Source organism: Lutra lutra, chromosome 2 (genome assembly GCF_902655055.1).
Source record: "Lutra lutra chromosome 2, mLutLut1.2, whole genome shotgun sequence".
Classification (NCBI taxonomy): Eukaryota; Metazoa; Chordata; class Mammalia; order Carnivora; family Mustelidae; genus Lutra; species Lutra lutra.
The window spans coordinates 70,726,564-70,742,930 of record NC_062279.1 but is presented as its reverse complement, the minus strand read 5'-3'; the positions used below and the strand labels follow the sequence as shown (position 1 = coordinate 70,742,930).

The 16,367-nt window shown below is 39.5% G+C and overlaps 2 protein-coding genes across 4 annotated transcripts in view; one reads left to right on the top strand and one right to left on the bottom strand.

Annotated features, from left to right (window-relative positions):
- The window catches only part of PALLD (palladin, cytoskeletal associated protein), a 416,923-nt gene that overhangs the window by 213,431 nt on the left and 187,125 nt on the right, over window positions 1-16,367 (top strand). The window lies entirely within an intron of this gene.
- On the bottom strand, window positions 674-1,091 carry LOC125093058 (60S ribosomal protein L39). The gene has a single exon (XM_047717721.1). The coding sequence runs from the start codon at window positions 1,042-1,044 to the stop codon at window positions 889-891; it is 156 nt and encodes a 51-aa protein (XP_047573677.1). The 5' UTR covers window positions 1,045-1,091; the 3' UTR covers window positions 674-888.

Genomic DNA, 16,367 nt, shown 5'->3' with positions numbered 1-16,367 from the left:
AAGCAACATGGTGCTTGAGTCATATTTCTTATCAGAGAAAAAGAGAAAGGAATAAGTATAAACCTAGCTTATAAACTATTTGTAACATTATTTTCCTCGTTTGGAGTGCACCAGATAAGTCTGTTGCCTCCCACTCTCTGCAAATTATGTCTGAAGATTCAAAATAAACAGAGCTCAGTTTGTTAATAGGAAACAAAATCCCCGCTTCTCTTTATTCCTGCCAAAACACAGTCCTTCAAAGGCATGGGATATGCATGGGATCCCTGGGAATGAACCCTGGAGGGAAACGTGGGAATGCCAAATGTAGTAGGTGATTCGCAAAGCATATAGGAAAGCATGGTCATGTTTTTCCCCTGAGCTCACCTCCTGAATTAGACCAAACAATATCTAAATAACATGCTGTTTTCAGATCTCATTTACTTCTTTGTTTTTTAATGTTCTTCCAATCTTGTGGGAGGGAGGTAGAATATAAACCTGTGGAAGAAGCAGAATGAGAAGTCCAAAGGGAGTTTTCTGAAGGGTGACTCAACAGGCAAGTCCTTGCCCCCAAGAACAGGAGAAGTCGGCCGGTAAGATGAAGCATGTTTGTCTCCGCCTAGTGCTGCTAATACACACTTGAGCCTGAAAGTCACTACCCTTTGACTAGAAGGATGATAATGAAAGGTTTTCAGAATTTTTTTTTTTTTTTTTCAAACGCCTCACATTTATTACCAAACCAACCGACTGGTGCAGAGCTATAGTAACAGAAAAATCTTTCGCTGATAAGTGGTATCTATTGGCCAGGCAGAAAGGTGTTTACAGGGTGATGGAATAGAACACATGATCTTCAAGTAGCTTAATTAAATACGTGGTGCCCATTAGGTGTGACATCGCGTGATGTGGGACGCCTTAGAGACCCAGCTTGGTTCTCCTCCAGTGCCTCCTCTTGGAGTTGTACCTGATTTTATTACCAGTTTTCATCCGAATCCACTGGGGAATGGGACGATTCTGCTTTTGTTTCTTGGCCAGGAATCGCTTGATTCTGAAAGTCTTGTGAGAAGACATGGTCAATTAACAGCGAGCGGCACACAACAGGATGGCGGCGAAAAGGAGAAAGGTTTTCAGAATTTTTAACACGCTTAATCAATAGCTAAGCTAGATAGAGATTTAAGTCTCCTTGCTCCTATGCTTACTGCTTTCTCCTCCCCTGGCCTCTAAAGAGAAAACAGCATCATCATATCCTATCTGAAAAGGGTAAAACGATTTTGGGCTAAATCAGGCTTTTTGAAATAGTGGCATTTCACTACCTGTGTTTCTGTCTTTGTCCCTTTTCTCAGTCCCACCCTTAGACACCTACTTGCTCCTGCTGTTCTTGTCCCAAGAGAGCGGGGCATGTCCTATAAACTCCTTCATAGGAAGGTCCTGGGGATTCTGTGCATCCCGGCAGCGAGGTCGTGGACTGACAAAGTGAAGCCGCATCTTTGTAATAATAAGTGATGATAAGTGGTGTGTGCAGTCAGAGACCCGTCCTTTCACTGCGTGTGTGGGACTGTGGATGGTGTGTCGGAGAGATCGAAGAGGAGGAAAGAGCAGCCTGTGTTTATCAGTGATGGAACTGTGTCTGGCTTGCCATATTTGGAAGTTCCTTAAGGTTTCCTCCACACTTCAAGCACAAGTTGTTCCCTTGCTGGAATGTTCTACCCCCCAGAATGTTCTGCTACTAATAGCGGCTCCTTCTTGCTTTCGACTCCCAGCTGCATGTACCACCTCCCCTGACCATCCGACCTAAAGCTAGTTCTCCAGCTGTTCTCCAATAAATCATCCTCTTTAGTGACCGCATAACGTGGAACTCTTTCTCATAGCTTCCTATTGACTTCTTGTTAGTGTGTGCCCTGCTTTTGCCCCACTATTATAATACAAGCTTTTTTTTTTTTTTTTTTTTTAAGATTTTATTTATTTATTTGTTAGAGAGAGCGCGAGCACAGGCTGACAGAGTGGTAGGCAGAGGCAGAGGGAGAAGCAGGCTCCCGCCGAGCAAGGAGCCCCGATGTGGGACTCGATCCCAGGATGCTGGGATCATGACCTGAGCCGAAGGCAGCCACTTAACCAACTGAGCCACCCAGGCGTCCCTAATACAAGCTTTTTGAGAGGAGGGACCTTAACCATTTTTCACCAGGACCTAAATCAGGGCCTGACATGCTCAAAAACATTTTTAAGTGCATGAAGCAGGAACAGACCGACAAAAAGGAAGAGCAGGGCCTCCCATGATTAGAGCAGGCCTGTTCTGTTTAACTTCACACCTACATGTGCTGTGAGACTTTTGTTTTCAAACCTTACTAGTTCCGAGGGTTTTCCCATTTAATGATACTTTTCCAGCTGACCTTTTTCACCTTATACACAGTGATATGAAGAACTAAATAAGAATCCTCTGGGATAGAATGACATTGGAAAAGTTTGTCTAACCAAGTTACTCAGTTTGGGGACCCTTTCAGCTCCTCTTTCTTTTCTCCTGTGTTCTCATTTCATTAACATCTTTTTTTTTTTTTTTTTTTCCAATTGACATCTTGCTTTAAAACATCCTGGAGAAAGTAAGACATCTGGAAGGTCTTAGAGGATGTTTTCCCCTCTCGTACCTACTTGGCAGTGTCCCTTGGTCACAACACAATGAAACTGTTAGTTCAAGGTGTATGTACTTGACATGTTAACACCCCCATCAGATGCCAGACTTTTGATGAAAGGCTGAGAGCTTCTGTGCTACTCCCTTCCTGTCCTGTTGATGTTGGACTGCTGCTCAAACTCCAATGTGTGGCTTCGTCAGTATAACTTAGAAAGTGGAACATTTTTCCATCCTTTAACTTCTAATTGGGATACAAGAACTCACTATATCCCTGACTTTAGAATATGAATGTTTCCTAGGTTCTATTCTATTTTACATGCAGGCAAGGAGAAGATAAACACAATAGTTTGGGACAAAATAAGCCACAAAGGTCAAAGAGATGGAATAATCGAACAATTGTGAAGAGGTCCTTAAACGTACATAAATGTATTTAGGAATCTAGCACTTTTTGTTTTCTCCCTATTAATTGAGCATTTGCAAAGTGTTGGATAAAGCTGGGTGCTGAGGACACAAAGATGAGAAAGACAAAAGCATTGCCTTTGAATAATCTTTAATGATCTCGACGATCCTATTGGCAAGAACACACACACAAGAATTCTACACATCTTTTAACATTATGTAAATGTAGACAAATGACTGATTCCTAAGTAAATTTCAGTGCAATGCAATTACCTTCTCTTCCCAATTTGATGTTTAGAAGATAAGCTATTCTGCTTTTGAGGCTGAAAACTTAATAGGCACTGGCTTCTATTTCTAGTTAAATGGTTTTTGTTATCTACTGAGTCTGGTCAAATAACAAAGCAATTTAGTAGTAGCGAAAGTGCAAACTATAGAGCCGGCAGGGTCTTCAAAATAATATTAGGGGAAAAAATTGGGCAGAAAGTAGTGTTTTCAATTTGTTATAAAATCACGTGTGCACGTGTATGCGTGCCCCTACCCACCCCCCACCACACACACATTCACCAGGCACATTGGAGAATGGTGAATAAGGAATGTAGGCAAGATCATGGCCCCGATGTTGTAGCGCCTTGCTACGCATGCAGATACGGTCTCTTCATAAATACAGTGTGATGATGACTTTGCATGAACAGTGTTGGTGTTGGATCACTTTAAAACAACCCCTCCCTGAAATGGAAAACTCAATCAAGGAACTTCCTGAAGTGTGAAACTTTTAACCAAGGGATAACATTTTGATGTATTCTTCCTCGTGGTTTTTTTCATGTAAAAATTGGCTCTGACACAGTGTCACGTTCTTAGATATTAGAATAACAGTTCTTCGTCATGCTAGTGTTTTGGTGAATGTAACGTTTTAATTACATTTCCAAAAGGAGGTTGAGTCCTTAATTTTATGGCTAACAGTCTTATTTCATATCTAAAATATAGTTGGAAATACTGACAGAGACCCAATGTACAAAGCAGTACTCAGCCACCCATAAGAAATACTGTATATACATCTCAAATATTAGATGCTATCCAAGAAGGAGTAACATGAAAGTCCAATATTTCTTCAACATTTCCATCTCATCTTGCCTCAGTATGTATGAGAGCTCCTTTAGTGATTACAAAGTAAGTTGAAGAAAGTCCCTGCTGGTTAGGGACCTTTCTGAAGGGAGAGGACTTAGCTCAGAGATCAGACGGAGCCACATATGAACAGTGCGCTCAGACATGATGCCTTGGATCTATGTCAAAATAACAATGTAGTGCTAAGCACTGCCCGCCCCCCAAACTAGGAACAGTTATATATGTAGCTTAAATTTATTAGAAGGAAATACATCAAATAATGCCATTGGTTCTTTGGTGGAGTTTTGAGCAGGTTATCTTTTCTTGTTAACCATAGTTTTCTAACTTTTTTTTTTCAAAGATTTTATTTATTTGAGAGAGAGAGAGACAGAGATAGAGAGAGAGAGCAAGAGAGGGGAAGAGAGAGAGAAGCAGGCTCTCCACTGAGCAGGGAGCCTGATGCAGGGATCTGTCCTAGGACTCTGGATTCATGACCTGAGCTGAAGGCCGATGCTTAACTGACTGAGCCACCCAGGTGCCCCTGATGCTCCAGCTTTTCAACAATAAGGTTTATTACATTTGTAATTACATAGTATTCTTTTGAAGGAAATAAGCACTTCCTATTCTGCCTCCTCCATCCTCCTTTCTGCATTTAATCTCAGCTCATTCTCCTCTTCATCAGAGATGTTCCCTGCTCGTAAGAATAACCAAGCTCAATTTTGAACACAGTTGGAAACAGAATGTTCTGCCACTGAATGCTCCCACCTTCCCTTTGGAGCTTCTGTCTTCTAGAAGCTAATTCCTTCAGCATTCCATCTGGGTTTCTAGAACCCACCTTAGAAAGCCCTCCCCATAAAATGTCCTAAACTCCAAAATGACTTTGCTCTTCCATGAACACTTTCTGTAACACCCCACCCTGACCAAAAATCCCATTCTTTCGATTTCACATCTCAAAAGTGACAGGAATAAGATAATTTTCACCTTAAAGCCAAAAATAAGCCAACTGTTTTGAAGACCGACATTTAATATATTGTCCATACAAGACCTTCCACAGAAATGAGGACGAAAACTTTTCCCCAGAAGCAGCGGTGAAGGAGAAAAGATGTGGGAATGGAAAAACTGAGATTCCAAGTCAAATAACACTATTACCAGTAAGATAAGTGATGAAGGCATCTGCTAAAATAGGAAGGGTCATTGTGGTAAGCATGACATTAAGAACAGTGAAAAAGGCTGACGACAACTCTGCGAAGAGATCAGGCACACCAAGAAAGGAGTCATACATTTCCTAGCAAGAGTGAGAAACCTGTATTAGACTCTATGAGCATGTTTGTGACTTTATTTCAGTCATAATCTATACTCTGAAGGGAGAAATTGGCAAGATAGGGATGCTGTAATATTTAAGGTGATGGTCCTTGGGGTGCTTGGGTGGCTCAGTGGGTTAAGGCTCTACCTTCAGCTTGGGTCATGGTCTCAGGGTCCTGGGATCGAGCCCCACATTGGGCTCTCTGCTCGGTGGGGAGCCTGCTTCCACCTCTCTCTCTGCCTGCCTCTCTGTCTACTTGTGATCTCTCTTTCTCTGTGTCAAATAAATAAAATCTTTTAAAAAAAAAAAAGTGATGATCCTTGAGAAGTGTCATTGAAATCCTCATTCAAGCAGTATGTGGCATCAGAAAGGAAATGGTAAGCCAAATCAGGACTTAAGGGGGAAAGAGATACTAATCAAGAAAATGGAAGTAATGGCAAGAGAGAAAATGACTCAAAGAGAGGGTGAGATGGGAAGATAGTTGTGATCTGGGGAGTCCGAAGGTTCAAAAATCTTAAAGAACAAACCTCCAAGTGATGAAGGAGTTTCAGAGATTATCTGTGTGAGTGGCTAGTTGTGGTAGAGATTAAGGTCACAGCGGTAAAGGAAGTGGCCGAGGAACCGTGAAGTCAAGATGTTAGAAGGAACTGAATGTTGGGTGATGGCCAGAGGTGATGGTGGGAAATGAAAGGCTGAACGGTAAAGTCATTGAGAAAAGTGAGGAAATGTCTGAGGCTGTTGGTGACAAGCAAGGAAGAGAGAGTGATTATAGGTGGAGCATAGACTTCAAAAGAGAAGCAGATGTTGGGCGATGATGGCAAAACTGTTGTAAGAATAGCATTGGGAGGGTGCGCCTGGGTGGCTCATTTGGGTAAGCATCTGCCTTCAGCTCAGGTCATGATCCCAGGATCTTGCAATTGAGCCCCATGTCGGGCTCCCTGCTCCACAGTCTGCTTCTCCTTCTACCTGTTGCCACCCCTGCTTGTGTGTGCTTTCTCTCTCTGTCAAATAAATAAATATAAATCTTAAATAATAATAAAAAGAATAGCATTGGGAAACAGGGGGCATACAAGGCCCTCCATGCTCAAAGACAATCCTGAGGAAGTTAGTAACATCATCAAGGAAGGAGATTTCAGTTAAGACAAAAGCATTTCTGATGAGAATGGAAAATGGAGATGTTGGTTAGAAATAGTCAAAGAATCTCATAGACAATAGAAGGAATCCGGAGAAGGATCTAGAGAAGGAAGAACAAGGACAGCTCTGGGGGAGAAGTTTACATCCAAGGAGGTGAGCAAGAGAGAGTAAGAGAATAGGGATATCCTGGGGGATCACTTGCTGTTATTTCATGAGGATTATTTGTAGTTGAAAGCTGATAGAGCCATTTCCAGTATAATTCATACTTCGTTTTAGTGCCCTATGTCAGTTACATTTCAGAACCATGATCCATTTTATGGTTCCTAACCTTTTCTATCCAAGGCAGACCTTGAGTTGGGTTTTTTTGAACAGCCTATTTCCTATATTTGAATATTTCGAAACAATTGTTCTCAATTAACGAGTCTCTTATCCATATATATTGAATTTCACTTCGTGTCTTCAACTTTTACTACTAGAGAATTTATTTCTGTACACTTAGGGTCAAAATATGTTAGGTTGCCAATTTTTTACCATTGATTTATTTTTTCTGTGAATGTGTACGTTTTTCATTCAAGCTAGTACATCACCTAATGGTGAGAACATTAGTAATAGGGAAGTTTATTTTAGTTGGTTTCTATTACATGTGTAAAAGCATACGGTTCATTTTCTCAACAAACCTAAGAATGACTGCTTCCTTACTTGACTCAAGTTATGATTATACAGACCTTGTGGATAACACTGGAATCGATGTAGATTCTTAAAAACCTTTTCCATATGTGGCAAGGAATTAGATACTCTTTCATTTGGATTTAAGAATAATTCATATATTAAGCTAATTTGATAAACTATGCAGATTTCTGTGAAACAGGTTGGCTGGAGAAATCTCATTTAAGTTGAGCACATGAATTTGCTTCATTATTCAGAAGGGAACTGTAAATTAATTGTAGTCTCAAGCTTTGCTACACTAGGTTCATGTCTTCTGACCTCGGGATGTGAAGGTTCCCACTGGTATAATACCGTCTGCTCTGTTTCTGAAGGCTTCTTTAGTATGCACATTGATTGTAAAGGTTTTTAATGTTGCTCAGAGGAAATGCGCCAATAAATCCATCCATCTCCTTAATTTCCATATCCACATTCCCACTGTGTTTGCCCTACTCCACTCAACTTAACAACCTTGAAAATGTGTTTGCTCTGTGCCCTGCTTCATTTCACAGTATTCTTTAGGTCTGTTTTTTTATTTAAGTGGAATGAGGGAGGTATCTACAGTGTGTAGCATTCCAGGCACTCAGGCTGGGAGCCTCCTGATACGAAGCTAGTAAAACAATGGAAGCACTATCACGCTATTTAACTACTTTTACTTTACCATGTATGTCAGGAACCAAAAAGAGTTAGGTGCAGCTATCTGCTCTTCTTTTTTCTCAGAAGAGTTTATAAATAGGTCAAATGTGGGTAATTATATGCCTCAACTATAATTTTGAACTTGCTGCTTTCCTAGTAATTGGGACTAAATGTGAAGGTTGTGAAAGATTTCTGGAAAGACCACAAATATTTTCTTGTCCTCGTTTCTTTCTTTGTTGCAATAATTCATATGCCATCTGGTTTCAGGAATGTATCATTATATGCAATGTTTCTAGCAAAAAAAAAAAAAAAAAAAAAGCCGTAACAGATGGCCCAAGTACAATGCAGTGAGAAGTAAAGATGTCCTTTGTTCTCTGTGCTTTCTAAAATCAAGTTTATAGTTTGGACTTCCAAACAGTTCTAGCCATGGGGTAAATCCTTGCTCTGGGTGATTGTGTTTTCACGACTCACGCCCTCCACTCCTTCATGGATCTTGCTTTCTTCAAAGAGCATCCTTTAAAACAAATGTGAAATGTTCACATTTATTTGCATTCTATCACAAAGCACTTTTACCCAGAGAGGAGAGGATTATTCATAATGAAGCATTCTAGAATACCATCAAGAGTTCCACTGTTTTCATCCAATTACTCTACCATAAAGAGCAGAATCATATTTGGTTGTGTCATTATTAAAACTTCCTGATACTAAGCAGCTGCCTTACTAGAGAGAAGTATAATAAAGAATGTTTTGCTTTTACCAAAAATTGCCAGAGGGGAGTTTCTAAAACCAATTGCATGGCTCCAGAGCATCCTTTTGCTTGAAAAGCTGATTTACACTGAGGACCCTTGTCCCCATTTCACCACTGTAGCAGCTAGAGAGAAATTTGCATTTTGTTATTTTGCATTATAACCAATAGACAAAAGCTGCCTTTGTTGACTTTGAAGTTCTGCCTGGTGCTACACCATGAGCTGCAGTTCTGCTTTTGCTTTGTTATCTGGTGCTGTATTAGTCTGCTGTCTTCTCAGACTGGAAGATCTTGGGGTGGATGAAATGCAGGCAGGCAAATATACACGCTTGAACCTGGATCCAGCTCAGGCTCCAGACCTAGAAATCTGGATTTGGATGGAAGGCAGAGAATGCGAAGGGTCCATGCTAGCAGGAGGCATCTAAGACAATCTGCCGGTTTGGAGTGTTTGGGGACTACATTGGTGTCAGGGGGCTGAGCGGGAGGTTGGTTTGAGTGGACATTTTCATAAGAGCATACATAACCTCTGAAAGGTGACCAGAAGTTACCCCAACTTCGCTGATGTCTGTAGATGTATAAATGAAAGCCTTGAATTGATGTCCTCCCAGATCCGTATCAGTTGGAATTATACTGTCTGAGTAGACCAGAATGAATTAGTTTTGGATGATATGAGAAAATAACCAGGCTCCTCTGGATAACTACATTCCACCTGGTTATGAGCAAATCTGTCAGATACAATCCCAGATAGGTCTTTTTCCTCCTTGTGTCATATTTCTTCCATGATCTAGTTTCATATGAAATTTATAAACATCAACATTTCTTATTCTAGAAAGCTATTCATTTCTGGGTTCATGGTGAATTTAGCATGTACTACAGTTCACTGTTTAAAGGTAAAACAGGATTATCATGGAATTCATAAAAATTAAAAACCATTAGATACAGTGATAAGCCAAGAGACTTCCACCTTGCATCAGGCACTCCACCCCTAGTAAAGGCAAGGGAGAGTTTGGATATTTATTCTGATAGAAGCCTTGTTGTCATCCTGTACTTAGAATAAGTAGACATTTTTGTTCCTCCAGAAACTCTTCTTACTACTAGTTATGTAACCTGAACCTGTTTCATATTGATAGGACATTTCAAAACAAAGAATTATTCCACCACAAGAAAATATGTCAGTGACTTTGTACAAATATGAGCAATCAGTATTATTGAAATATTTGGAAAATGATGCTGTGGCACATTTGCACTTTGTGTTTCCAGTCTTGGTCATGGATTTTTTTTTTTTTTTTTTAAACACTGAACTATATATATATTTTTTTTGTCAGGTCTCATTGGGACCATCAGTGCAGCTAGTCAACATCTTCTTTTTGTTTTTCTCATGACATCTTTCTGCTGTAAAAGTAGTGTCCCTGAAATGCAGAAGACCTCCCTCCTGGAATTCCCCACCCTTTTCTCCATTCTTGACTAGCTCTCCAGGCCTAACCCACAGCCATTCCCCTGAAACTTCCTTCAACATCATCCTGGAAGTGCTTTTCACCTTTTTCCCTCGCTGCCTTCCTCAATTCCTAAAAGCTCTCTGTTTCACTTTCTTGTTTTATTCTCTGATTTACCAGAAGCACACCCTCTAGAAGCTTTCCAAGGAAGAGTGTAGGACAAATTGTTCCTAGACCCTACTTCTCTGATATCCTCACACTGTATTGATAAGTTCGGAGGCTGGGTTTAGAATTGTAGACTTTACCTAAGATTTTTGAAGGAATTGCTTCAGATCCTTCTGGTTTCTTGTGTTAATGTAGAGGAATCCAATGAGAATCTGCCTTTGTGTGTGACTTTTGTTTTCATTCTAGAATACATAGAATCTCCTCTTTATCCCTAGTACTCTGATACTTCTTTGATGATATACAGTATTTTTCTGACACTATAGAGGATATTTAGTGGCCTTTTTAATCTTAAAACTCATGGGTATATGTTCTGGAAAATTTTCCTGTATTATTCTTATGTCCTTTACATTTTGTCTGTTCTCTTTCTGCAACTTGTATTATCATGATGTTAGAACTCCTAAACCAATGTTCTAATTTTCTTGCCAATTTTCACTGAACTTCCTGTAGATCTCTTCACCTTTGTCTTCCAAATGTTCTGCTGAACTTATTTCTATCATATTTTTATTTCCCAAGACTTTTTTTGTTTGTTGTTCTCTAATTTTTAATGGCATCCAATTCTGTTTCATGGATGCCATGATGGCCTTTATCTCCTTACAGATATGAATCATTTTAGTTTCCGTTTTGGGGGGTAGGGTGACTGTTGTTATAATTTAGCTACCCTGAATTTTCTCTATTCCTCTATTCCTTCAAGTTCCTTTTCTTCTCTGCATTTATTGGGACTTATCTCATGTTTGAGGGTTTTGTTAAATGTCTCTTTGGCACCAACAACTTGACTGGGAACTGTGATTGGTTGGGATTTGTGAGCTGGTTGGCATTATGCTAGGATTGAGCAAGGACCCCCAGATGCCAGTATCTGTAGGTCTTTTCTTATTCGTTAGTCAGTTTTTCCAGAAAGAAGGGCACTCAGTTCCTTCCTGGGGCAAAGGTAGACAGGACTGGTATTTGGTTGGCAGACTGCATTTGGGAGCCGAACAGGGATAAGGGGATATCTTTCATCATTTAGTAGATACATTCATTTAATTCCATATCCCCATCTTCATCCTCTTGTCTTACTCCTTCATTCTGCTGTTCTAGGTGTTTCTGGATCTGTTTCATGTGGACTGTGTGTCTCAATAATGGAAGCCTCCTCTCTCCTGACGTGATGGAGGAGGAATGGTTTGACTAGCAACAGGAGCAGCAGAGTGGGGACAGCTGGTCTCCTACAGTCTTTCAACCAATCCTCTTACAGCCCCAGCCCTCTCTCCTACCTTCTGGGGATTCTAGTGGACAGGTTTTCTGTTGCTCAAATTAGCTTCCTTCTTGTTTGCTTCACCTCCTATAGCACTTAGACTTCCACTTTCCTGTCCTGCTAACTTGGTGACAACATATCCATTCACTTTTTATTTCTACAAACTTAAATTTTTTTTACTTTTCTCTGTCTTCACCTCCCTCCCCCTCTCCCTGACCTCTTCCATCTCCCTTTCCCCTTCCCTCTCTCCCTTTTTTCAGGATTTAAGGGAAGGAGCAAAACTAAATATATCCATTCATTCCATTCATTCCTGTTTAAATAAATGCCAATTTATGGCTTCAGATCTTCTTTTTTAATTTATGTTCTGGTATAGTTAACACACAGTGTTATGATGGGTTCAGGTGTACAATATAGTGATTCAACAATGCCATTTACCACCTAATGTGCATCACAACAAGTGCACACTCCTTGATCCCCATCTCCTATTTCACCCATCCCACTTCCCCTGTGGTAAGCATCAGTTTGTCCTCTCTAGTCAAGAGTGTGTTGCTTGGTTTATCTCTATCTCTGTCATTCTCCCACTCTTCCGTAGCTCATTTGTTTCTTAAATTCCACATATGAGTGAAATCATTCTGTATTTGTCTTTCTGTGACTTATTTTGCTTAATATTATACTCTCTAACCTCATCCACATCATTGCAAATGGCAAGATTTCATTCTTTTTTATGGCTGAATAATGCTGTTATAAACATAGGGGTGCATGTATCCCTTTGAATTTGTTTTTGTAATCTTTGGGTAAATAGCCAGTAGTGTGACTGCCACATCAGAAGGAAGTTCTATTATTAACTTGTTTTTTGTTTTTTTTTGTTTGTTTGTTTGTTTGTTTTTTAAGAGAGAGAGTGCAAGCGTGGGAGTGGGCAGAGGGAGAGAGAAACTTTAGCAGACTCTTTGCTGAGCTCGGAGCCCAATGCAGGGCTTGATTTCACCACCCTGAGATCATGACCTGAGCCAAAATCAAAAGTTGGACACTTAACGAACTGAGTCATCCAGGTGCCCCTAATTTTTTTAAACTTTTTGAGGAACCTCCATACTATTTACCAGAACAACTGTACCAGTTTACGTTCCCACTAACAGTGCAAGAGGGTTCCCTTTTCTCTGCATCCTAGCCAACCTGTTGTTTCTATGTTAATTTTAGCCATTCTGACAGGTGTGAGGTGTTATCTTTTTGTAGTTTTGATTTGCATTTCCCTGATGTTAAACATCTTTTCATGTGTCTGTTAGTCATCCATACATCTTGTTTGGAGAAAAGTCTGTTCCTGTCTTCTGCCCATTTTTAAATTGGATTAGATTTTTGGGTGTTGAGTTCTATAAGTTCTTTATATATTTTGGATAGTAACCCTTATGGAATATGTCATTTGCAAATATCTTCACCCATTCCATAGGTTACCTTTCAGTTTTATGGATGCTGTGCAGAATAAACCCTCTTTTTAGAGGAGGATTTTTTTTTTTTTTTCCCTAAGAAGGCAGCATAGGACAGAGACAGAAATTCCACCACTGATAAACTGGGTCACCTTGGGTAAGCATCCCACTGCCCCTAAGTCTAAGTTTCTTTTTCAGTAAAAGGGAATTCTAGTAGTACCTAACCAGTGCCACAGGATTTTGGTCACATGAAATAATGTGTTGTCACAGAACATGCCGCAGGACAAGTACTAAGCTGAAATGGCTTGTCATTGCTTTATTATTATAAGAGCATGTTAACAATGAAGCCTTTGTTACTTGACCATACATACAGAAAGTTTCTGAAATAAACAACTTATAAAACTTGTAAAAAAAAAAAACAAACTACAAGTGAGTTCTTTATTATGTTCCTTTTTTCTTCCTCTACCCTGAAAAGGTGGTGAGGAAAAAAAAATATATTAATTGAAAAGTCACTGGCCAATAAGGAGTTTTTGTTTTCATTCAAATTACCCCAGGGTTCCTAAAAATTAAACATATTATATATATCTATACAGGTAAGCATATATTCCACAGTGGGCTAAATATCAGAAATGGGGGTAGTGATGATGGAGGGCTACAGATGTTGGGCTACAAAACATTGATAGACACCTTGTTCTTTTGTAGAAGCTTAGATATATCATCATGCAGAAAACAGTGTTGACAGAACATTTTGTGCAACATATTACACATCCCTGGCTAAAAGCTAAAAATTCATACTCACCATGCTTTCTGTTTTGAAATGTTGGAGCCTTCAAATCACTGTATTTTAATAACCAGCTGAGATGTCATTAGGGAGTTGTTTCTAAATTTGGGAAACATCTTCTCCTATGAAAAAGAACTGTGCAAAATAAAATATACCTAGAACTTCCATCCGAGACTTTTGGCATCCAAGAGATCCCTGTTCTACAATGTCATGTGTACAAAATTTCCCAAGAACTTCTGACACTTTTCTTCCCCATTCTCTTAAAGTTCCCTCTTGTCCTTTTCCCATACTGTTACTATGTAATTGACTAGCTTAGAGTCAGAGATAACCAGTCAATAACTTGATAATAAAATCTAGAGATGGTTTAGAGAAGACATGAATCATTATATGCAAAAAGAAAATGGATATGTATTGTTTGGGATAAGCCCAGAACAACCTGAATTGACAAAGAAGGAATCTGATAGGCTTTTCTAAGAAAAAGCCAAGCACTCCTCTACTCTTCTCTTCTCCCAAGCCAACCAGCATCACCAGAAGTTGAGAATCATGCAGGAAAGGTTACTTTTAAGGCCAGGGAATATGACCAGAAAATTTAAAAAAAACCATAGGGTGTTTAAGAACGGTTCTAAAAGAGGGGCGCCTGGGTGGCTCAGTGGGTTAAGCCTCTGCCTTCAGCTCAGGTCATGATCCCGGGGTCCTGGGATCGAGCCCCGCATCGGGCTCTCTGCTCAGCAGGAAGCCTGCTTCCTCCTCTCTGCCAGCCTCTCTGCCTACTGTGATCTCTCTCTGTCTGTCAAATAAATAAATAAAATCTTAAAAAAAAAAAGAACGGTTCTAAAAGAAAACACGAGCACAAAGTGCAATCCTTCCCTTTCCTTAATTTTAAATGAAATCAGTTCTTAAGCAGAAACTATCTAAGACAGATCAAAGTGTTAGATGGATTTAGAATGTAATTCATCAGAACATTAAATGCATATTATATAGATTTGTTTATCCTAATCTAACAGTCCAGGCATACCCTAGAGATATTGTGGGGTCAGTTCCAGACCACTGCAATAAGGCAAATACCACAAGTAAAACAACTCAAATTAATTTTTTGGTTTCAAAGTGCATATAAAAGTTATATTTACATTATAGTCTATTAAGAGTAAAATAGCATTATGTCTAAAAAAGAAACCCAATGTATATACCTTAATTAAAAAAAAACCTTATTGCTAAAAATTGATGGATATTAAGGAGGGCATAGTATTGCAATGAGCACTAGGTGTTATTCGCAAATATGCAAATAACAAATCATGGAACACCTCAAAAATTAATGAAGTACAGTATGGTGATGAACATCACATAAAAATTTTTTTAAAAATTAACAAAAATGCTAAGCACCTTGTGAGCTTTCAGAGTCATAATCCTTTTGCTGGGGGTTTTGCCTTGATATTGATAGTGGCTGACTGATCAGGGCGGTGGTTGTTGAGGTTTGGGGTGGCAGTGGCCATTTCTTCAGAAAACATCATGAAGTTTGCCTCATGGATTGACTCCTCCTTTAATGAGCGATTTCTCTGTAGTACTTGATGCTGTTTGATAACATTTTACCCACAGTCGAACTTTTCAAAATTGGAGTTAATCTACTCAAGCCTTGCTACTGCTTTATTAAGTTTATGTAATATTCTAAGTTCTTTGTTATCATTTCAACAATCTTCACAGCATCTTCGCCAGGAGTAGATTCCACCTCAAGAACCATTTTCTTTGCTTATCCTTTAAAATCAGTTTGTTATCTGTTCAAGTTCGATCATGAGATTGCAACAATTCAGCCACATCTTCAGCCTCCAACACTAACTCTATTTCTCTTGCTTTGCCCACCACATTTATGCAATTATTTCTTGCATTGAAACCTTCAAAGTCATCCATGAGGGTTGGAATCAGCTTCTACCAAACTTCTTATTAATGTTGATATTCTGACCTCTTCCCATTTATCAAGAATGTTCCTAATAGCATCTAGAATGGTGAGTCCTTTCCAGGAGGTTTTCAGCTTACTTTGCCCAGATCCATCAGAGGATTCCTTATCTAAGGAAGGTATAGCTTTGCAAAGTGTACTTCTTGAATAACATAACTTGAAAGTAAAAAAATACTCCTTGATCTGTAAACTGCAGAATGGATATTATGTTAGCAGGCATGAAAACAATGCTGATCTCACTGTCCATCTCCACCGGAGCTCTTGGGTGACCGAGCGCATTGTTAATGAGCAGTCGTATTTTGAAAGGTGGTCCTATTTGAAAGGCCCTTTTTTTTCTAAGCAGTTCTCAAATAGATATCAACAATCGATTTAAAATATTTAGTAATCCATGTGGTAAACAGGTGTGCCATCGTCTAGGCCTTGTTGTTCCAATCCTAGCTCTCAGGCAGAATAGATTTCCTGTCATTCTTGAGAGCCCTAGGATTTTCTGAATGGTAATGAGCAGTGGCTTCAACTTCAAGTCACCAGCTGCATGAGCCGCTAACAAGAAAGTCAGCCTGTCTTTTGAAGCTTTGAAAACAGGCATTGAGTTCTCCTCTCTAGCTATGAAAGTCCTAGATGGCATCTTCTTCCTATAGAAGGCTATTTTGTCTACACTGAAACTGTTGCTTAGTGTAGCCACCTTTGTGAAGTATCTGAGCTGGCTATTCTGGAAAAC